The following is a 23,160-nucleotide window of genomic DNA, read 5'->3' as shown; positions in this document are numbered from 1 at the left end:
TGGGTAAAAGCATTTACCTGGCCTTCTTCCTGGCACCTACACAGGGCTAATAATGGTGTGACTAAAGTTTCAGAGGATCTGATGCCTTCTTTTGGGCCCCTAGGTGTTATGTGCACGAAAAACACTAATGCACACAAAAATAAAAAATTTTAAATTTTATCTATATTTCATGTGCATTGGTGTTTTGCCTGTATTGTATGTCTGTGGGAAGTAATCAGTCCCCTGGAACTGGAGTTACAGACAGTTGTGAGCTGCCATGTGGGTGCTGGGTGTTGGGAATTGAACCTTGGTCCTCTGGAAGAGAAGCCAGAGCTCTTAATTGCTAAGCCTTCTCTGACCACAAAATAAAATATTTTTTAAAAAAGAAACCCAGTTAACATTTATTGAAATTATGTTCTTAGCTGCTTTTGTAGGTCCACACATGTAATTTCAGTACTTGGGAGGTAGAGTCAGCAGGATCTAGACTTCAGGTTCATCCTTGGCTGGATGGCAAATGGTCGGCTACTTTGGGCTATATTGAGACAGTATCTCTAAAGCCAAAAAGAAACTATAGGTTCTTGTTTTGTTTTGTTTTTTAAGACAGGATTTCTCTGTGACCAGGCTGGCCTTGAACTCCCACCTGCCTCTGCCTCCAAGTACTAGGATTAAAGGCATGCGTCACCATTACTCATTGATGAAGTAGGGAGACATGACAGAGGCAACGATTGTGGGGTGTTTTCTCCATGTTTCCATGGTTCCAGGAAAGAGCAGAGGTCAGCAGATGTTGCACAGTGAGCACTTTTACCCACCGAGCCATCTCACCGACTTTCATCACCGGCCTCATCTTTATTATTATTGTGTGTATGGTTTGTCTGTACAGGATCATAATCCACAGTGCATGAAGAGATCAGACAGCAGTTTTCAGGAATCCTTTCTCTCCTTCACCCATGGGCTCCAGACATCAAACTTAGTTCAACAGGCTTTGGGTGCACCTGTTGTCATTCTCTGGGTGATCTAGGTGTTAGGTGATGAGGCCAGAATTTGATATTTGTTTCGGTTGGTTTTTTGAGACAGGCTTAGATTAGATTGTCATTTGTCCTGTGGGTATGTCTGTAAGGTTGTCTTGATTTTTTTTTTTTTTAAGATTTATTTATTTTTATTTATATGAGTACACTGTAGCTGTTTTCAGACACACCAGAAAAGTACATCAGATCCCATTACAGATGGCTGTGAGCCACCTTGTGGTTGCTAGGAATTGAACTCAGGACCTCTGGAAAAGCATATAGGAGGGCCCAGCCCACTATGGAAGTACCAAGTGGTCCTGAAGCATATCAGAAAGCTGAGTGTAAGCAAGCTAGCTAGAAGCAGCATCCTTCTTTATGGTTCCTGCTGTGTCTTGTCTGTGAATGAGTTTCTTGAAGTGAGTCAGAGGTGGTACTACGTAGAATAGCAAGCAAGCCTGGCCTTCAAGTTTCTGCCTTTACTGGGTGGACGTGACCTGGAATTATAAGGTGAATCAGCTCTTCCCTCCGCTAGAGTACTTTTGGACAGTGTTTTATGACAGCAACAGAAGTAAAATGGGGAGGGAAATGATACTAATGGCTTGGTCATAGTTGTGAAGAGGTTCTTTTTAGCCGAATTCTCCAAACCAGCAAGCAGTCATACAAACAGCCATAAGTTTACATAGTGTGTCCATAACGGGATCCGATGCCCTCTTCTGGTGTGTCTGAAGACAAGCTACCATGTACTCATACATAAAGTAAGGTTACATAGTGTGGCTAAATCCATTGAAAAGGGATTTTTCTTTTTTAAAATAATTTTATTTTTTTTATTTTATGTATGTGGATGTTTTGTTAGTATGTCTGTGCACCACGTATGTGCCTGGAACCAGAAGAGGATATTGGATCTCCTGGAGCTGGAGTCACAGTTGGTTCTTAGAAGCCGTGTGGGTTTTGGGACTCAAACCTGAGTCCTCTGGAAGGACAGCAGAACAGCTAGTGCTCTTAACACAGCCATCCCTCTGGTCTCCCTGTCCTTCCCTTTGTTGGGGCAAGGTCTTGTTGTATATTTCTTGCAGACCTGGAACTCACTCTAGACCAGACTGGCCTCAGATTCTCAGAGATCCGCTTCTGCCTTCTGAGACCTGGGGTCAAACTCTGGGTATCTATGCATGGCAGGGATTTTTCTCTTGACTCTGCTAGAGTATGTGTGAAAGCACACATGTGCCGGCAACTCCTGTTTCCAGTCTTCCTGTGAACAAGGCCTATAATCCCATTTTCCCATTAGAGCCTCACCTATGTAGTCATCTCTGCTAGGTGCTTTCTTCATCTGCCCAATTCTGCCTGGAAATTTTTAAGTAAAACACCTAGGCTAAGAGAAATAATAAAGCCAGATGTGGTGGTTACTTCCTGTAATCCCACCATTGGACAGGCAGAAGCAGGAGGATTGCTGTGAAGGCCAGCCTGGGCTACAGAGTGAGATCCTTTCTCACTAAGAACAGTGAGGAGACAAATGATACTGATGAAAGTTAAATGCCATCCTTTAAAAATACAAGAGGAGGGGCTGGAGAGATGGCTCAGCAGTTAAGAGCACTGGCTGCTCCTCCAGAGGTCATGAGTTCAATTCCCAGCAAACCACATGGTGGCTTAAAACCAACTGTAATTGGATCTGATGCCCTTTTCTTTCTCTTTTTCTTTCTTTCTTTCTTTCTTTCTTTCTTTCTTTCTTTCTTTCTTCCTTCCTTCCTTCCTTCCTTCCTTCCTTCCTTCCTTCCTTCCTTCCTTTTGGTTTTTCGAGACAGGGTTTCTCTTTGTAGCCCTGGCTGTCCTGGAGCTCACTTTGTAGACCAGGCTGGCCTCGAACTCAGAAATCCGCCTGCCTCTGCCTCCCGAGTTGCTGGGATTAAAGGCCATGCCCAGCTCTGATGCCCTTTTCTGGTGTGTTTCAGCAACAGGGTGCTCATATACAGAAAATAAATAAATCTTTAAAAAAAAAAAAAAAACACTAGGAGCAATGGGAAATGGGAGATGTGGAGCCATCTGATTGTTTCCTGGTTCTGGACCTCTTGCATGCTAGGTGAGCCCTTACCATTGAGCCACACTTCCAGGGTGAGCCTCCTCATTCTTATCTTACTAAGGAGTAAGATGGAGTAGGCAAAGCTGTGGTATATAGCTACAAGGATTTTGTGGGAAGATTTAAGAGCCCTCTTTAAAACCGTGTGTCTTTGTTATAAGACAGGGTCTTACTGTATAGCTCTGGCTTTCCTGAAACTCATGCTTTAGACCAAGCTGGCCTTGAACTCACAAAGATCCACTTGCCTCTACCTCCTGAGTGCTGGCATTAAAGGTGTATGTCACTAACACCTGGCTCATGTGTCTTATTTTTTTGCCTCTCCTTCTTCCTCTCCTTCTGTAGTCTTCAAGGAGGCTGTGAGAAGCAGCAACAATGTCTGATTTTGTGGAAAGTGAGGCCGAAGAGTCAGAAGAAGAATACAATCATGAAGGCGAGGTGGTACCTAGAGTCACCAAGAAGTTTGTGGAAGAGGAGGATGATGGTGAGGAGGCCCCAGCCTCAAGCTTCTCCCCACTATTCCTAAGCTTTGGATAGTTGGATTCTTGCTGATGAAAGGCTCAGGCTGAGCACAGGAGTTCTCACACATGAGGTACCAGCTTGAGAACGTTCAGTCATTCTTAGAAACACATAGTGCATCACGCTGCTGTATCCCAGACACAGTACTTAGAAAACTAGGAAAACAAAATAAGATGCAGCTGTTTTAATCTGTGGGCCAGACAGTGATCTGATAAATAAATCTGTAGGTAGCACTACCCCCTCTTAACCCTGTGAATGTTTATGTACCCCATTTTCTAACCTTTAGGTTCATCAACAGAGTGGAATTGTGTAATAACATTAAAGGGGAAGGGGGGTGTAGTTTTCAGCCAAAGGGTATAAGGAGGAGTAACAGGTGCTGAGTCTGCTTTGCCTTGAGGGAAATGGGTTACCAGCAGGTGTAAAGCTGCTAGTAACACCGTGAGGAAGCCAGGTGATTGGGAAGATCGTCTTTCTTAAAGCCAGATGAGGAAGGGGGAGAGACACCTTCCTCAGCTGCTGCTGCTGCCCCGAGTCCTGCATTGTGCTGTTAACGTGAGGCAGGAATTAGCATGCCACCTAGTCACTGGGTGCAGGGCAGGGGGATAATTAAGTACGTGGGTACTCTGCACCCACCCCCTCTTCCTAATCTCCATGCCTCAAATATTCACGATTTCAGATGAGGAGGAGGAAGAGGAGAATCTAGATGATCAAGATGAGCGAGGCAACCTCAAAGACTTTATCAATGACGATGATGATGAAGAAGAAGGGGAGGAGGATGAGGGCAGCGACTCTGGGGACTCAGAAGACGATGTTGGCCACAAGAAGAGAAAACGCCGTAGGTCCCCTTGTCGGCTGGGACGGGGAGGTGGGGGGGGGGGTTGCAGTGAAGGAGAGCCTTGTCTCATCGTGGGCACCTTGTTGTCTTTAGCATCTTTTGATGACCGCCTGGAAGATGATGATTTTGACCTCATTGAGGAGAATTTGGGTGTTAAAGTCAAACGAGGAGTAAGTGCTTTCTTTACCCTTTTTCCCCCCGTGTAGTCTGGGGTCACCAGGGAGAAGAAGGATGACCAGTAGCATCATGCTTTGGGGCCCAGATCTAAAGCGTATGAGAAAAAGATTTGCCAGTTTGCAGGGTGGGCCTTGAGGCTGGATAAACGTGACTCAATGTGTTCTTTCCCATCTCACTTGATAAATAGAATTGTGGTAGGAATATAGAAATGAGCCTGGACAGCAGACATCCTTACAATTGACATACACAAACCCCATCCTAAAAAGGCACATTGTTCTCAATACTAGCAAAAATACCGACGTGTCAAAAAAATGTCTGATGATGATGAAGATGATGAAGAGGAATATGGCAAAGAGGAACACGAGAAGGAGGCCATTGCAGGGGAAATCTTCCAAGATGAAGAAGGGGAAGAAGGCCAGGAGGCTGTAGAGGCCCCCATGGCCCCTCCTGACGAGGAGGAGGAAGATGATGAGGAGTCAGGTACATGGCAATTGTTGGACAGGGAAGCCAACATTGGGTGGGTGCTGAGGTTTCCTGGTCCTTAACAGAGAAGGCCCTTTTAAGGCCTCCCGAGTTTTCTCCTCAGCAGGAACCAGGTTTATCCACTGTCTGAGCACTAACCTGTTTCTTGTCCACCCAGACATTGACGATTTCATTGTGGATGATGATGGACAGCCTCTGAAAAAACCCAAATGGCGAAAAAAGCTCCCTGGATATACAGATGCGTAAGTGCACCCTGTTGCCATGTGATGATAAGACATTGTATGGGCGTGTACCAAAATTAGAATATCCCTAACTCTGATCTGTTTAGTTCTGTGCCTCAAGTCACCACTGCTAGGCAGTGATCCAACTCTCTCTGGTTACTGTGCACTCTCATGTGTAGGTCCTCAAACGATTAGAATAGGCTTCCACCTGAGCATGAGTGCAGCATCCCTCTGCTGCCCGTTGTATTCACTTATAGATGGCCTGATAACCTGCATTAATACTTGAAAGTTTGAGGGGGTTTCTGCTAAGGGAAACGTGCTAGTGTCTTGGCAGAAGATGCTCACCAAGCAGAGAAAGGACCCGACTATCTGTGATGTTGGTTCCTGTCTTGGCAGGTGTCAAAAATAGGCTTTTTCTGATAATAATAGGCTTTTTATCTTCTGATAATAGTTTGCCTGGAAGCCTTCAGCCACCTATTTATTTCATACTGAGTGTGGTTTTCCACCTGGCTTTCTCTTTGCAAAGTTTCTGGGCAGGGGCTGCATCTGTCCTCTCCCTGCTGAGCCCCCTGCCTCTTACTCTCACATACAGAGCCCTGCAGGAAGCCCAGGAGATCTTCGGTGTGGACTTTGACTATGATGAATTTGAGAAATACAATGAATACGATGAAGAACTGGAAGAAGACTATGAGTACGAGGATGATGAGACTGAAGGTGAGATCCGAGTGCGCCCCAAGAAGACCACCAAGAAACGTGTGAGTCGCAGGAGCATCTTTGAGATGTACGAGCCTAGTGAGCTGGAGAGCAGCCACCTCACAGACCAGGACAATGAAATCCGAGCCACTGACTTGCCTGAGAGGTTCCAGGTAAGAACCACAATGAGTAGTATCTATTATGGACTTTGAAACCCATGTAACCCAGGTTTAATGAGTCCAACTATCAATCCTGGCAGTACTGAGAATTAAAACTAGGGCCTCATAGGTGGGTAAGGCTACTGTTGAGTGAGATCCTTGGTCCTCTCTACACTTTTTATTTTGAAACACTCTAACTTAGGCTGGCCTCCAACTGACTCTGTCGCCCAAGCAAGTCTTAAACATGGGGTCCTCCTTTCTCAGCCTTCTTAGGATCTAGGATTACATGACTAACTTTGAAATGGCATTCTTTTGTTGCCTCTTCTTTTCTTTTTTAATTGTTTTTGAGACAGGCTCTCATGTGGTCCAGGTTGGCCTCAAACTCAATAAGTAGCCAAGGATGACCTTAAATTCTTGATCCTCTTGAATTGCTGGGATTACAGGCAAACACCACTTGCCAGGTTGTGGTGCTGAGATTTTGTGAATGCCAGGCAATGCCAACCAAGATACACCCCCAGCCCTGAAATGGGATTCTTAGCAGATCTGAAAAATGCTCATTCCATGGCACTAGAATTGCATCCCTGGGCATCGCATGCTGCTGTGTGGAAGTGGTATATGTTTTTTTCCTAAGCAGAATATAACATAAAGTTATCTCACCCTCTTAACGCATTACAGCTCCGCTCCATCCCAGTCAAGGCAGCTGAGGATGATGAGCTAGAAGAGGAAGCTGACTGGATCTATAGAAATGCCTTCGCAACACCGACCATCTCCCTCCAGGTACTCACAAGCTTGAACTTGAGAAGCTGCAAAGCCGGTGGTTAGGAGCGCTTATTGCCCTTGCAGAGAACTGGGGTTTAGTTCCCAGCACCCACATGGTGGTTCACAACTACCTGTAACCGTAGTTCTAAGGGTCCTGCTCCCTCTTCTGACCTCTGTGGATACCAGGCACTCACTTGGTACACAGGTATACATGCAGGCAAAGCATCTGTACATGTAAATAAACGTTAAAAAGAATTCTAGGGCTGGTGAGATGGCCCAGAGGATAAGAGCACTGACTGCTCTTCCAAAGGTCCTGAGTTCAAATCCCAGCAACCACATGGTGGCTCACAACCATCTGTAATGATATCTGATGCCCTCTTCTCGGGTGTCTGAAGACAGCAACAGTGTATTTACATGAAAGGAAGGAAGCAAGCTAGCTAGCTTGCAAAAACAAAACAAAACAAAACAAGAATTCCAATGCAAATGAGAAACCAGTTCATGAGACTGAGAAGCTGTCCCTCCCCTGTGTGACGCTTCCTTCTTTATGCATGGAAAGAGCACTGTATGTGTATATGTAAGGAAAATGTCTATGAATGTTATGAAGCTCTGTGTGGTAAGTCACAGGGTAACATGATTTGCTGTCTGTGTTTTGTTTTGCTTCTTATTGTAGGACAGCTGTGATTACCTAGACCGTGGGCAGCCAACTAGTAGCTTCAGTCGTAAAGGGCCCAGCACAGTTCAGAAGATCAAAGAGGCCCTGGGCTTCATGCGGAATCAGCATTTTGAGGTAACTCCGTGAGCTCTGGTAGCCCGGTAGTTAGAAATTCTTTAGAAATTAGAGGATAAGGCAAGAGATAGCTACAAGTCAAGTGGTAACCCCCTTCCTCATCCTTAGGAGTCCCTTGGCTCAGGCGTGGTAGGGGCACTAGCAAGAGGTACTAGTGATCCAGGGGAGAGGATACTTGTTGACAGTTTACCTCCTCCACTAGGGAGAGCACTTCACTGGTCAGGCCAGTTGGAGAGGGCTTTCTTCTAATTTGAATTTTGTGGAGCTTTTAGTCTAGGAAATTATTATCTTCCAGCAGAAGAGATACTTTCAGATCTTTCTTCTGGATGACAGTAGTGTCCTTGCTACCATAGGTGCCTTTCATTGCCTTCTACCGAAAGGAGTATGTGGAACCTGAGCTGCACATCAATGACCTGTGGAGGGTGTGGCAGTGGGATGAGAAGGTAACATGGACAAAAGGCCCACAAGGAGCTGAGAACTGGGGTGGAGGAAAACCAGTATGGGGTTCTGCAGCTGTGACCTCCAGGACTGCCAGCTTCCTACATTGGGCTTTGCTAAGGGGAGCAGCAGACCTGAGTCTCCAGAGCTGAACCCCAGTCCTCACTCCTGCCTTCCTCTGCCCTAGTGGACTCAGCTGAGAATCCGCAAAGAGAACCTAACACGGCTGTTTGAGAAGATGCAGGCTTATCAGTATGAGCAAATCTCTGCTGACCCTGACAAACCTCTTGCTGACGGCATCCGGGCTCTAGATACTACTGACATGGAGAGGTAGGACTGCAGGGCTAACTTTGTTACTGGGCGCCTGCAGGCTGAAGGCAGGTCCTCAGGAGCACTGTTGCTTTGCAGAATTTGCAGCATAGGTCTGCAGCCTTTAGAGTCCAAATTTAGAGTACATCAAAAACTTCGTTCTTTGTGTTTAATTTTTCAAAACAGGGTCTCCTATGTAGCTCCTTCTGCTTTAGAACTCACCAGGCTGGAACTCAGAGATCTTCCTGCCTCTGCCTCCCAAGTACTAGGACTAAAGGCTTGTCCACCGCGCCCAGCTAAAAGTGGACTTTGTAGCTGAGTGGTGGTCCACTTCTGTAACTGGAGAGGTAGAGCTTGGAAGATCATGAGTTCAAGGTTAGCCTGAGCCATATAGAGCTCTATGGGGGAGGAGACTGACATTCATTTTGGTTTCCTGTATTGGTAGATAAAAAACAAATTGATTTCTTTACCAAAATTAAATTGTTAAAAAGAATTAGAAATTCAAGTTAGATGTGATGTCCCATACCTGTAATCCCAGCACCAGAATTGAGCAAACAGGAAAGGTATCAGGCAATACAGTGGCAGGCAGGTGCTTTCCCTCTGAGCCATCTCACCAGCCCCTGTGTCGTGTGTTCCCATCAGATAACATGTGCATTCACCCAGTGTACAGAAGGTTGCATAAGAAGAAACACTTTATAATTGGAAAGTAATTTGGGAGCCTGAACAGTGTGGTAGTGGAGGGCAACAGATAGTTTGGGTGGGTAGTACTTAAGCTAAGAAGTACTTTCAAGGACTTTGAACTTCACTAGGCACGTCTGTGTCTGCCTCTTCTTTATACCACTTTTTTCTCTTGAGACAAAGTCTTACTGTGCAGCCCAGACTGACCTCAGTCTTATAGTCTAGTTAGCCTGTCTTTCTAGTACTGAGACTACAGGGATGTCCTGCCATACCTGACTTTTATACATTCACTTCTAATAATTACCACTGATCATTTCAGTTTGTGTAAGTTTGTGTCCTTATTTTGTGTAAGTGTGTACATCTTGTTACAGGATCTCCTATAATCCAGTCTGGCCTCTGGCTGCTCATACTCCCAGCTCTCACACCCAGCTTTCTTGTTGGGTTTTTTGGTTTGTTTGTTTGTTTGTTTTGTTTTTTCTTTTTTTTTGTTTTTCTTTTTTTTGTTTGTTTTTTTGTTTTTTGTTTTTTCGAGACAGGGTTTCTCTGTGTAGCCCTGGCTATCCTGGAACTCACTCCGTAGACCAGGTTGGCCTCAAACTCAGAAATCCTCCTGCCTCTGCCTCCCAAGTGCTGGGATTCAAGGTGTGCGCCGCCACCACCCGGCTCTTGTTTGTTTTTGAAGTAGGATGTTGCTGAATGTCCCAGGCTTACCTCAGACTTGAAGCAAGCTTCTAGCTTCAGTCTTTAAATATTCAATCATGCACTGCCACTCCCAACAAGTTGCATTTCCTTAAGATACCTTAGCTGTGCTTGAGCTGAAGCTAGGAACTATTGTATGACTTTGTTCGTCCTACTTGATGTTGCCTCCTGGGACCTAGACACCTTACAGCAGAGCTCGCTCAGTAACGGGATGCTGCACCTTTCCCCTTCAGGCTCAAAGATGTTCAGTCAATGGATGAACTGAAAGACGTCTACAACCATTTCTTACTTTACTACGGGCGTGACATCCCCAAGATGCAGAATGCTGCCAAGGCTAGCCGGAAGAAGCTGAAACGCATAAAGGAGGATGGCGATGAAGAAGGTGCGTGTGGAGAAGGGATGCTCTGTCACTGGTTGGCGTGCACGTCCTTGGAGCTTTCTCAGATCCTTGGAAGCACCTCAGAAACAAGAGCTGACTGGTCTCAAATTTTGTTCCCAGGTGAAGGTGAGGAGGCTGAAGATGAGGAACAGAGGGGACCAGAGCTCAAGCAAGCCTCCCGCCGAGACATGTATACCATCTGCCAGAGTGCCGGGCTAGGTACAAACCACCTTCTTTGTCACCTAGGCATTGTAGCTTTAAATAAGGAAACAGCTGCAATAATCCCCTAGTGGACAGGAACAAGAAAGAATGCCTTAGTTACTTACCCAGGTCTCCGTGAACACTCGTTCCCCAGCCATCTTTATATATCCCCTTCCCTACGATTATCCAGTGGCTCTTGAATTTCTAAAGTAGTTAAGTCTTCCAGGTGATTAAAGTCAGGTTTTATTTGTTGCCTTTTGGTGACCTGCCCTGCCTGCTAATTGTCTTGTTGTCTGATTTCCAAGACAGCTGCTGTCCCTGTAACCACTGAGCATTCTGCTGGCTGGCTGCAGCCTCACCTATCACTCTTCTGTTTGCTCTAGATGGCCTGGCCAAAAAGTTTGGCCTCACACCTGAGCAGTTTGGGGAGAACCTCCGTGACAGCTACCAGCGCCACGAGACAGAGCAGTTCCCTGCAGAGCCTTTGGAGCTGGCCAAAGATTACGTGTGCAGGTGGGCATGCAGTAGTGGACCAGCAGGAGGGGTGACCCGGATGAGACACCCTCATCCTGCAGCTCCACTGTTGTCCCCACAGCCAGTTCCCTACACCAGAAGCTGTGCTTGAAGGTGCCCGATACATGGTTGCACTACAGATTGCCAGGGAGCCCCTTGTCAGACAGGTGCTGAGACAAACCTTTCAGGAGAGAGCCAAGCTAAACATAACCCCAACCAAGAAAGGTAGAAAGGTAAGTTGGGGAAAGGGCGACTGTTCTAAACCGCCACACTAAACTGCATCTATGTGGAGCCCAATGGCAGCCTCTCCTCCCTGAGCAAGCACTGCCTCCCGCTCACGCCGTCCTCTCTGTGACTTTAGGATGTGGATGAGGCCCACTACGCTTACTCTTTTAAGTACTTAAAGAACAAGCCTGTTAAAGAGCTGAGAGACGACCAGTTCCTCAAGATAGGCCTGGCTGAGGATGAAGGGCTGCTCACCATTGACATCAGCATAGATATGAAGGGAGTGGAAGGGTAAGTGAAGCCTTGAGCTGGAAGAAGTTGGTGGAGGGAGGGCAGCTCTCAGGAACGCAAACCACCATTTCTGAGTTATATGAGCTTACCATTGGTTCACTTGTGCATGTCTGAGCGTTGTGTTTTCTCTGTCAGAACCAGAGCTTTGTATATTTCTTCAGGTATGGTAATGACCAGACATATTTTGAGGAGATCAAGCAGTTTTACTACCGGGATGAGTTCAGCCACCAAGTACAGGAATGGAACCGGCAGCGCACTATGGCCATTGAGCGAGCTCTGCAGCAGTTCCTCTACGTGCAAATGGCCAAAGAACTTAAGAACAAGCTGCTAGCTGAGGCCAGGGAGAGTGTTGTGAAGGTGAGGCCCACAAGCTCATGCGTCTGCCCTCTCTGGGGTGGTAACTAGGTAGTTAACCCAAGGCCTTGCACAAGTAGGCAAGTATTCTACTACTGAGCATACCACCCTAGCCCTAAGCTCATTTTGGTCTGATTTATTTATTTATTTATTTATTTATTTATTTATTATGTGTATGGGTATATGCACAGATATGTGAAGGTCAAGGTTACCTTTCAGAAGTTGATTCTCCCCTTCTGCTATGTGGTTCCCATGTATTGAACTCGGGTTGTCAGGGCTGGCAGCGGGGGCCTTTCTTTATATGCTAAGACTTATCTATCTCCATACACACACACACATACACACACACACACACTCTCTCTCTCTCTCTCTCTCTCTCTCTCTCTCTCTCTCTTAACCCAGGCTTGACCTTGTGATCCTCCTGTGTGCTCATGCCACGATGCCCTAACTTTCCTTCTTTGTAGAACTACTTGTAAGCCTGCCAAGTAGCTAGGAAGATGTGCTCCCATGAATACATGCCTTTGTCCGCTTGAAGGCCCTGGTGACCACAGTGCCTGCTGGGTCTTTCCTTTAGGCCTGTAGCCGAAAGCTCTACAACTGGTTGAGAGTGGCACCCTACCGTCCAGATCAGCAGGTAGAGGAGGACGACGACTTTATGGATGAGAACCAGGGGAAGGGCATCCGAGTCCTAGGCATTGCTTTCTCCTCTGCCAGGTACCTGTCTGCCCTGCACCATCTCTCTCCGTCTTTCATGTTTTCTTCTTCCCATTCATGGTTCAGATTGCTAACTGTTGCGCTGTTCTCTCCGTGGCTGGCTGGCTGGCAGAGATCACCCTGTGTTCTGTGCCCTAGTCAATGGTGAAGGAGAAGTGACTGATTTCCTCCGCCTGCCCCATTTTACCAAGCGGCGAACTGCATGGAGAGAAGAGGAGCGGGAAAAGAAGGTAAATCTCTACAACACTGGTCACGTGCGTGTACCCGGGGTGCGCTCTGCAATCAGCGAGATCAAAACAACAGAACCTCACATAAATAAGTTTATCACTCATTAAGGATACACCAGAGGAATGTGATAACCTTAGGGAATAGTATCAGATGTAGGCCAGGCTGCTTTGAACTCAGAGATCTGCCTTCCTCTACCCTCCCTGGCGCCCCTCCATTGCTGGGATTAAAAGCATGCACCACCACCACCACCACGTAAAAAAACAGTAAACCACACTGTTTACTGATACTTTGATTCCCATGTTTTTGTTGTTGTTGTTTTGTTTTGTTTTTTGAGATAGGATTTCACTGTGTAGCCTTGGCTGGCCTTGAACTCGCAGAGATTCATTTACCTCTGCCTCCCAAGTGCTGGGTTTAAAGGCCGGCTCTGATCCCCATTGTAATGTTTAAAAACTATCTCATCTCTGGAAGTCTGTCTTAATTCTGCAGGCAGTAGATGGCACTCAGTTACTGGGTGTGGTTTCTCTCTGGTATGCAGCCGGTGCCCAGGCCTGTGTCCCTCTGCATCTGTCTTGGCTGCTTCTCTTCTTACCAGCATCTGGGTCACACTGTCCCATGAGCTGAGAGCCACTGGGGAATTACGCCAGCCTCTCCCTGCTTCTCCCCGTCATCACCTCTTTTTTCATAAGAAGGCTGAATTTGAAATATTTCTGAATTTCCTTTTCTTTCTTTCTTTCTTTCTTTCTTTCTTTCTTTCTTTCTTTCTTTTTTTTTTGGTTTTCTGAGACAGGCTTTCTCTGTGTAGCTCTTGCTGTCCTAGAAGTCACTCTGTAGACTTATCATAATGATATCTTAAAATTTTATAAGACCCTTATTCTAAAAAATTTAACAAAGTTAACAACTATGGTTTATGTTCTTGTTTTTTTAAGGGGGGGGGATGTTGATTGTTCTTTTGTTTTTCCTGAGACAGGGTTTCTTTGTGTCATAGTCCTGGAACTCCCTTTGTAGGCCAGGCTGACCTCAAACTCATAGAGATTTGCTTGCCTCTGCCTCCCAAATGCTGGAATTAAAGACATACCACCGTACCCAGAAAACTTTCCATGCTCAGAGTTGTTCAGCTACAATTTTCTTTTAATTCAGGCTCAAGATATTGAAACCCTAAAGAAGTTTCTTGTGAATAAGAAGCCTCATGTGGTCACTATCGCAGGAGAGAACAGGTAAGGAGGAGCGCGGGGCTCTGGGAAAGCCTGGGGCAAGGCTGTGACCCAGTCCCTCGTCTCTTATTGCTAAATCGGGTACAGTCTGGAGCAGAGGCTTTGTGTCAGGGGGTGATGTTGACACCCTTGGGTTTCTCTGGAGAGGTGGTTCTTTGTCTTTAAAGCTCTTTTCTCCACACTCACGCATCAGCAACACTCTCCATCCCTGAGGAAGGGCATCCTTTAACCAGTACTGCTCATCCTTCTAGGGATGCCCAGATGCTGACTGAGGATGTGAAGCGGATAGTGCATGAGCTGGACCAAGGCCAACAGCTGTCTTCTATTGGGGTGGAGCTGGTTGACAATGAGCTGGCCATTCTGTACATGAACAGCAAGAAATCAGAGGTAATGCTGACTCCCTACCTCAAGGCTTGCTCTGGGGACTGCTCTAGACCTCAGAGACTGGACAGGAAATACAGGTTGTCCAGGTTAGGCCTGTTAATTTACCTACTCACACACTTCCTGGGCTACCAGACATAGTTCAGGTTGGCAACTGCAGAGATTAAATTGATTCTAGGAAAGGAAGGGCTCAAAGAAGATAAGAGAGTGGCCTCCTGCCAGGGTGGTATGGTCTCTCTCTTCCTGGTCACTGAGAACACTAAGGTTCTGTGACCTTTCTTTGGTTCTAGGCAGAGTTCCGGGATTATCCACCAGTTTTGAGACAAGCTGTCTCTCTAGCCCGGCGTATCCAAGACCCTCTGATAGAATTTGCCCAGGTGTGCAGCTCAGATGAAGACATCCTGTGTCTCAAGTTTCATCCCTTGCAGGTGAGTAGAATTGGCAAGTAGGCCAGGAGGGTAAGAAGGCACGGTAACCTTACTGCTGCTGTGTTGCTAGGAGCATGTTGTGAAAGAGGAGCTGCTTAACGCCTTGTACTGTGAATTCATCAACCGGGTCAATGAGGTCGGGGTGGATGTCAACCGTGCCATTGCCCATCCTTACAGCCAGGCCTTGATCCAGTATGTCTGTGGCCTGGGACCCCGAAAAGGGACCCACCTGCTGAAGGTAAGCTTGTATTGATTAAAAACAATCATTTCGTTAAGTGTGAAGAATTTTTGCCAATATGATTGACAGATCAGAGAGGTAAAATAGGTTGTTGAGAATTACTTAGCCCATTGAGTATCAGAGTCCAACCTCAGGCCCAGAGGGGCGAACCCTGCTCCTCGCTATGCTATACTGTTCTGGGCTATGCTATGCTATGCTATACTGTATATACTACAATGACCATAAGCCATGATAGAAAAACCAGAAGAGCTGAATTTCTTCTTCCAATGGAAACAAGGGATTTCAGAGAGCGCTTCACCACCATTCACGACAATGTTTTTTCTGATGTGAATGATACTAATTCTGCTTGTGTTGACACACTTTCAAGCCATGCAGTTACACGTCATCTTTTGGTTTGGTTGGAGGTTTCGGTTAGTTGGTAGTTTTTTTGAGACAGGGTTTCTCTCTGTAGCCCTGGCTGTCCTGGAGCTTGTTCTGAAGACCAGGCTGGCCTCGTACTGACCCTCCCAAGTGCTGGGATTAAAGGCGTGTGCCACCACTGCCTGGGCTTGTTTTTGTTTCTTGAGGAAGAGTTTTATGTAGCAATGGGTGGCCTTATTTTGTAGCTGAAGTGAACCTTGAACTCCTATTCTCTTACTGTCTGACATGCTAGCACTACACGGGTGTGCCACTACACCCAGCTATTCCTAGTTCTGATAGGTAAGGTGTAGCCCATTAAAGGCATTATTGGGTGATAACATGGTGGTGTCCCAGATACTAAGTCTGACAGAGTTGTGACATAGTATTTGACAGAAGCCCGAAAGCAGTCTAGGGAGGCAGGACCCAGTTACTGCTCCACTCACTTCCAGCCCTCTTCCCTAGATTTTGAAACAGAACAACACTCGACTCGAGAGCCGGACTCAGCTGGTCACCATGTGTCATATGGGTCCCAAAGTCTTCATGAATTGTGCTGGCTTCCTCAAGATCGACACTGCTTCTCTGGGGGACAGGTGATACCCTCTGCTTAGACAGGCCAGGAGCAATTCCTTGGGCATTAATTTGGGACTTCAGGGAATTAGGCCTTTGAAAGGGCCCCAGGCCATTGAAATTAGGAAATGTTTTAAAGAAAAGGTAAGAAGCTGCCCCTGCCTTATGGAAAAGATCAGTGAGAGGCGTTTACATGAGAGAGGGACACAAAAACACCAGCATCTCTTCCAGGAGAAAGCAGAGCGTTGTGCTCAGGGTTTGTCACAGGCAGATGAGGTTGGGAACAGCAAGGGGCTGTGGGAACAGCATGGGTGTGAAGAGAAAGGTTCAGGACGGGGAGGTTGTTGTTTTAGGATGGCGGTGCTGAGACTTCACTATTGACCTCTTCCTCCCCAGAAGTTACCAGCTCAGTCTTTGGAGGATCTTTTCCACGGGCACATAGCTCCTCATTCAGTAATGGAAGTCAGTGGGGAAATAGGCTTCAAGTTCTAAAACTTCATTTTCCACTCAGCTTTGCTGTAACACTCCACGAATAACATAGGCCCATGTGAGTGCACGGGCAAGACCAGCCTGGGAAGGCTTTATGGGGGAAAACAGCTGCCAGCAAATTGTCAGAGCTTTTCTTCCCCCTTCTTGTTTTATATTATGACTCATAAGTTCACTATATAAAATTCAACAGAAAGAACTATTATACAGAAAGTGGAAGTCCCCCATAATTCCACCCCCCAGAGAAAAATACCATAACAGTTTTTATGTATACTACAATTTTCTAAATTTTATTTTTGCTATGCATTTACTAACTACTCATTTACTTCAAAAATGAGATCACATGGTTCATAGTGTTTTGCAGTGCATTTTTCTCACGATCAGTATATCATGGCCATCTCCCCATGTCAGCAAACATAAATTTACTTCATTCTTTTTAATGGCTATGTACTATTCCATCATATGGAGTGCCCTGGTTTGCCCAGCCAGTTCCACATTGGTGGACATTTGGGTTGTTAATTGAAACTTCCGGTTTTTAATCTTGCTCCAATTCTGCCTTTCCTCCAGCACTGACTCATACATTGAAGTTCTTGATGGCTCTCGAGTCCACCCTGAAACGTACGAGTGGGCCAGGAAGATGGCAGTGGATGCCTTAGAATACGATGAGTCTGCAGAAGATGCCAATCCTGCTGGAGCCCTTGAGGAAATCTTGGAAAACCCAGAGCGGCTGAAGGATTTAGATCTTGATGCCTTTGCAGAAGAACTAGAGAGACAGGTAGGTGACTACAGGCCCTGGCAGGCAAGAACTCATCTCAAGCAGCTGTGTCGAAAGGGACTTGGGTAGCAGATATCCAGAAAGCCTTGATACTGCTGTACTAGAGCCTTGATCCTCACCCGTGCTGTTCTAGGTCTCTGAAGGAAGCTTTTAGTCACTCACTAGTGAGTCAGGAAAAGAGTCAGGTACTACATCCTTAAATCGAGGGCAGGACATTATTCCTCCTTCCAACTGTGGGGCTTTGCATTGCTTCCTTTATACATAGGGTTTCCTGAAGCATATACTTTACAGAACAGTGTCCTGTGGGTGACCTTGAAACTGTCTTTATTGAGGTAGGAGCAGTGACAAACACCTGTAATAACTAATCCCAGCTACTCAGGAGGTTAAGGCAGGAAGATGGCACATTCAGGGGCCACTTGGACAACATATACACCATTGAGGGAGAAGGTGGGAGGAGAAGAAGCAAAGAATTTCCTGTAGTAAATGCTGACAGGAAAAAAAAGCACGGACAGTGCAAAACTGCCTGCTGCCTCCTGTCACAAAAATTCCAGTGTACCTTTTCTTTAGGGCTATGGTGACAAGCACATCACACTGTATGACATCCGAGCAGAGCTCAGTTGTAGGTATAAGGACCTCCGGACAGCCTACCGCTCTCCTAACACAGAGGAGATCTTCAATATGTTAACCAAAGAGACGCCAGAGACCTTCTACATTGGTAAGTTATGAAGGCTGTATTTATACTCGGGGAATGCTATGTTGGGGGACTGGGGGTACTTACTATGGCATGCATATAAACTGAAAAGTGATTCCAATTGAAATTAAGATAGATTTACAGGGTATGGTGGCACAAGCCTTTAATCCCAGCACGGGGGGGGGGGGGGGGGGGCAGAAGTAGGCAGATCTGTCTACAGCAAGTTCCAGGACAGCTAAGGCTACACAAAAAAGCTCTGTCTTGAAAAACAAACAAACTAATAAATAGGTTTACACTTCAGGTGAAGAAGACCAAGAGATCTTTTGTCCTAGTTTGCTTTCCTGCTGCTGTGATAAAACACTGACCAAAAGCGACTTTTGAGGAGGAAAGGGCTTATTACATCTTACAGGCAGGAGTCCATCATGGAGGGAGGCCAGGAAAGGAGCTCGAGGCGTGCACTGCTGTAATAGGCACCTGGAGGAACCTGCTTACTGGCTTGCTCTCTGGCTCCTGTTCCTCTGCCTTTCTTCCACATTCCAGGACTACTTGTCCGGGGTGGTACTGCCCACAATAGGCTAAGCCCTCTGACATCAGTTAGCAGTCAAAAAGAAAAAAAAAAGCCCCCTAAGAAGTGTCCACATACCAATCTGATTGAGTTAATTCCACATTTGAGGTTTCCTCTTCTCAGGCGTCTCTAGTTTGTGTCAAGTGAACAAAATTGACCAGTTCAGCTCTTGGGAAAGAATGTAGGGCCTAGACTGGAAGTCAAAATTGAGATCAAGTTACACTTGTTGATGCAGGCATCAGTTGATACGTTACCATCTTGGGAGGGTGACACAGGAAGATTATAAATTTTAAGTACAGCCTTGGTGAGAGTGGGTCTCACAGTACAGAGTAAAAGGAGGACTTGGTAGCTCACTGCTGGAGCCCTTCCTAGTGATTGCAGAGCCCTGAGTTCAGTACCCAACACTGCCAGAATAGAAGTAAAGTTGTACTTGTAGCTTGCTTTAGACATCATGGAGTCGTCTTCTAGGCATCATTCCCTGGTATTGAGTCCAGGGAGGTCTCTGTCCTCCAGGATGAGAAAGAAATCAACAGAGATGCCAGAAGATGGATGTTGTGTCAGCAAAGGGAGTGGGTGGGTAGGAGTCAGATCTCTGTAGATAGATCTGCCTCTCCATCCTGCTAACCAGCTTTCTTTCCTACAGGAAAGCTTATCATCTGCAATGTTACCGGCATTGCTCACAGGCGCCCACAGGGTGAGAGCTATGACCAGGCCATCCGAAATGATGAGACAGGGCTGTGGCAGTGCCCCTTCTGTCAACAAGACAACTTCCCTGAGCTAAGCGAGGTATGTGCTGCGTGTTACTGCCGTAAGCTTCCTTGACTAAAGTTTGCTGAGGAGAGATAAATGGTCGTGTTCAGGTCATGTTCTCACCAAACAAGTGCACAAAGGCACAGGGGGACTCTTACCATGAAGTCCTTTCCTGGGTGTCCCCATCTATTCTGCTGCAGTCACTGTAACCTTTAACTCTTGTCCCACTTTCCTCCTGTCACTACAGCAAGTTAGGCCATGAGAATCATGCTCACCGCTCAACGCATGCTCACCGCAGGGAGCGCAGTAGCCTTACTTACACTGGCTTGAAAGTACATGTCAGCTTTACGATTTTTATATTATTCCCACTCTAATTTTCCATCTGTTCTTCTAGGCATTATGTGCCTGCCTGCCTTCTTTTTTTATCCTGGAGACAAGGTCTTATTATGTAGCCTTGGCTGGCCTAGAACTCACTTATGTAGACCAGGCTAGCCTTGAACTTTTTTTTTTTTTTATTCTTTTTTTTTTTTTTTTTTTTTTAATTAGGTATTTTCCTCGTTTACATTTTCAATGCTATTCCAAAGGTCCCCCATAGCCTTGAACTTTTAAGAGATCTGTCTTCCTCTGCCTCCTTAGTGCTGAGTGAGATTAAAGGCTGCACCATCTCACCCAATTATCATGTTCTTTTCTAAAGCCACCCAGCATTTTCTGGTTTTTCACTTATTAGGTCCATTGTAGCAAATTCCTGCATAGATACTTGTTACTCTCACTAAAGTAGAACAGAGCAAAAGGGATCACAGTGGGGTTAGAAAGCAGGTCAGTTACCTGTGAAAGCTTCATCTAATGGCCTGTAGTGCCAAGCAGCAAATCAGGTACTCTGGATATTCACACTCTACCTTGGTGGGTAGCTGATTGGATACACTTTTCTTTTGGGGTTTTTAATTTTCTTACTTATTTTATGTGTGTGGAGGTTAGAGGATACCTTGTGGGTTCTCTCCTACTGTGTGCATCCTTTCCTGGCCTGCCTCCTTCCTCCATCTCTCTCTCTCTCTCTTCTCTCTCTCTCTCTCTCTCTGATCTATTTACTTTACTTTAGGTTTGACTATTTTGTCTGTGTACTATGTAATGTGTGTACTTGATGCCCTCAGAAGTCAGACTTCTTGTAACTGGAGTTAGGGTTGGTTGTAACTGCTATGTAACTGCATTCTGGTGATTGGATCCGGACCCTCTGTAAAGGCAATAAATACCCTTAACCACTGAGCCATCTCTCCAGCCCCCCACCCCCCAGCTGCTCTCTTCTGTACAAACAAGCTCCTGAATTTTTTTTTCTTATTTGTTATATGTAAATACACTGTCTTCAAGCACACCAGAAGAGGGCACCAGATCTCATTACAGATGGCTGTGAGCCACTATGTGGTTGCTGGGATTTAAACTCGGGACCTTTGGAAGAGCAGTCAGTGCTCTTACTTGCTGAGCCATCTCACCAGCCGGAGCTTCCGAATTTTTAATAGTCCTTTTCTCTATTCTTCAGGTCTGGAACCATTTTGACAGTGGATCATGCCCTGGTCAGGCCATTGGTGTGAAAACACGGCTAGACAATGGCGTCACCGGCTTCATCCCTACCAAATTCCTCAGTGACAAGGTGGTGAAGAGGCCAGAGGAGCGAGTGAAGGTACATGGTGACCGGGCTCAGGAGTCGTGCGCTCTCCGGTTGCCCTGTTGGGCTCCCTAGCTTTGAGCTGCCCCCACCAGAAGTTAGGCTCTGTTCCCAGTGACTGCTGGTGGGGAGAGTAGAAAGGATTTATAATAACTGGAAGAAGCTGGGGAGAGCATCTGAATGAGTAGTGGCTTTTGTCTACTGTTGTAAAGCAGTTTCTGCTGGTTGCCAGCCCTTTGAAAGAGGGTTCCTTCCTGTGTGGGGAGCTGTGCTCTCAGCACATGGCAGGAAGTGAGACCCAACATCACAAACAAGAAAGCTCTGCCTGTTCTCTGTGTTGGGCAGTGTTGCTCAGGAGATTTCAAAGGCTATGTGGCACAGCTCTGTCCATAGATAGACTACCTCTGAGCTTCACAGCGGTGCAGGGCCACACAGAAGGAACCTCCCTCCGAGTGAGAAGTTGGCAGTAAATCTCCTAACTCCCTTCTGTCCTGTCGTCTCCTCCTGAGGCTGCCATGTGCCAGGCTCAGTGACAGACACTCAGTGAGTGTGTGTCCATGTTCTACCCCCAAGCCGTGTGTGTGTGTGTGTGTATGTATGTATGTGTGTGTGTATGTATGTGTGTGTGAGAGAGAGAGACTTGACAGTAACTTTGCCAGAGTTCTAGCTCTAGCTAGACACTCAGTGAATGTACTTAGGTGTCAGAGAGTAACTTTATACCCGAATTGATTCTCTTGGATTTTCTTGGCGGTGAGGAAGGAGCACTACTATTCTGTAGCCTCAGCCATAACTTGCTGTGTAGACTATATAGAGATCTACCGGCCTCTGCCTCCTACATGCTGGGATTAAAAGCATGCACTACTAGATCCAGTTCTACCTTAGTTTTGATGATACTTGTCTGGCTTTTAATGTAGGGTCCAAGGATCAAATTCAGATCTCCAGGCACTGAAGAGATGCCTCTGTGGTTAAGAACATTGGCTATTGAATGTAGTTTTTCCCCCTGTGTGAAGGAGCAGCCACAGCCCCATCAGAATAGGAGGAAAAGTCTAGAAGTATCTCAAGGTTTATCTTTTTGTATATGAAAATAAATAATAATTAAAAAAAAAAAAAGAACATTGGCTATTCTTCCAAAGGTCTTGAGTTCAATTCCCAGCACTCACATGGCAGCTTACAACTGTCTATAATTGTTGTTCCATGAAATTCTATGCCTTCTTCTGGTATGCTGATATATACTCAGACAAAGCATTCTTATGCATAATGTGCATAAATAAATAAATCTTTAAAAAAAAAATTCAGGGGCTGGAGAAATGGCTCCACAGTTAAGAGCACTGACTGCTATTCCAGAGGTCCTGAGTTCATTTCCCAGCAACCACATGGTGGCTCACAACCATCTGTAATGGGATCTGATGCTCTCTTCTGGTGTGTTTGAAGAGAGTGACAGGGTACTCACATACATAAATAATATTAAAAAGCCGGGCAGTGGTGGTGCACTCCTTTAATCCCAGCACTCAGGAGGCAGAGGCAGGCGGATTTCTGAGTTCGAGGCCAGCCTGGTCTACAAAGTGAACTCCAGGACAGCCAGGGCTATATAGAGAAACCCTGTGGGGGTGGGGGGGTGTTTCAGATCTCTGGTTATAAGTACCAAATTCATGGGAATAAAATACTCTGTTTTCAGGGGTAAGATCAGCCTGGCCGCAAACTCAGTACAGTGCTGAGAATGACCTTGAACTCCTGTCTACCTGCCTCCACCTCCCAAGTGCTAAAATAAACACACATACACCATACCTGGTTTTATGCGGTGCTGGGAACTGAATTTGGGGTTTTTGGAAAGGCATCATGGCCAAAGGAACTTATAATAGAAAGCACTTAATTGGAGGCTTACCTAGATTTTAGGTTAGTCCATGATCATCATGGTGGAAAGCAGATAGGTATGGCTCTAAAGCAGTAGCTGAGAATTTTACATCCTGGTTCATAGGCAATAGGCAGAGGAAGACATTGAGCCTGACCTAGACTTTTGAAGCCTCAGTGCCTAACCTCAGTAACACACATCCTCCAACAAGTGCACACTTCCCAGCCCTTTCAAACAGTCCAGCATAGGACTAAGCATGTGAATCCGTGGGCCTGTGGGGCCATTTTCATTTGATTACCACACCCTTTGTGAATCTGGATGAGCTGTGGACTTGGGGCTCAAAAGAGGTTGGTTGGTGGTTGGTTGGTTGGTTTGTTTGTTTGTTTTTGAGACACGGTTTCTCTGTGTAGCCCTGCGGTCCTCAAACTTGCTCTGTAGACCAGGCTGGCCTCGA

At 46.1% G+C, this 23,160-nt stretch overlaps 1 protein-coding gene across 3 annotated transcripts in view; it reads left to right on the top strand.

Moving 5' to 3' along the window:
• The window catches only part of Supt6 (SPT6, histone chaperone and transcription elongation factor), a 39,224-nt gene that overhangs the window by 8,896 nt on the left and 7,168 nt on the right, over positions 1-23,160 (top strand). Inside the window, exons 2-29 of one of the 3 annotated variants that reach the window (XR_001779939.2) lie at positions 3,394-3,532; positions 4,244-4,402; positions 4,496-4,572; positions 4,867-5,059; positions 5,220-5,304; positions 5,876-6,149; positions 6,810-6,911; positions 7,564-7,680; positions 8,034-8,123; positions 8,306-8,448; positions 10,038-10,186; positions 10,304-10,402; positions 10,768-10,897; positions 10,980-11,130; positions 11,259-11,413; positions 11,575-11,770; positions 12,342-12,481; positions 12,594-12,711; positions 13,847-13,923; positions 14,172-14,307; positions 14,592-14,729; positions 14,800-14,967; positions 15,829-15,956; positions 16,330-16,480; positions 16,987-17,194; positions 17,762-17,909; positions 19,094-19,236; positions 20,732-20,872. Coding sequence is in view for 2 of the 3 variants with exons in the window: in NM_009297.2 (NP_033323.2) it covers positions 3,424-3,532; positions 4,244-4,402; positions 4,496-4,572; positions 4,867-5,059; positions 5,220-5,304; positions 5,876-6,149; positions 6,810-6,911; positions 7,564-7,680; positions 8,034-8,123; positions 8,306-8,448; positions 10,038-10,186; positions 10,304-10,402; positions 10,768-10,897; positions 10,980-11,130; positions 11,259-11,413; positions 11,575-11,770; positions 12,342-12,481; positions 12,594-12,711; positions 13,847-13,923; positions 14,172-14,307; positions 14,592-14,729; positions 14,800-14,967; positions 15,829-15,956; positions 16,987-17,194; positions 17,762-17,909; positions 19,094-19,236; positions 20,732-20,872 (3,774 nt within the window). In the remaining variant the exon portion in view is untranslated. Of the gene's footprint in view, positions 1-3,393; positions 3,641-4,243; positions 4,403-4,495; positions 4,573-4,866; positions 5,060-5,219; positions 5,305-5,875; positions 6,150-6,809; positions 6,912-7,563; positions 7,681-8,033; positions 8,124-8,305; positions 8,449-10,037; positions 10,187-10,303; positions 10,403-10,767; positions 10,898-10,979; positions 11,131-11,258; positions 11,414-11,574; positions 11,771-12,341; positions 12,482-12,593; positions 12,712-13,846; positions 13,924-14,171; positions 14,308-14,591; positions 14,730-14,799; positions 14,968-15,828; positions 15,957-16,329; positions 16,481-16,986; positions 17,195-17,761; positions 17,910-19,093; positions 19,237-20,731; positions 20,873-23,160 lie in introns of all 3 variants that reach the window. The other 2 variants (NM_009297.2, XM_006532743.4) reach the window with 2 other exon arrangements.

This window comes from Mus musculus, chromosome 11, assembly GCF_000001635.26.
Source record: "Mus musculus strain C57BL/6J chromosome 11, GRCm38.p6 C57BL/6J".
Lineage (NCBI taxonomy): Eukaryota > Metazoa > Chordata > Mammalia > Rodentia > Muridae > Mus > Mus musculus.
This window is presented reverse-complemented; position numbering and strand designations above follow the sequence as displayed.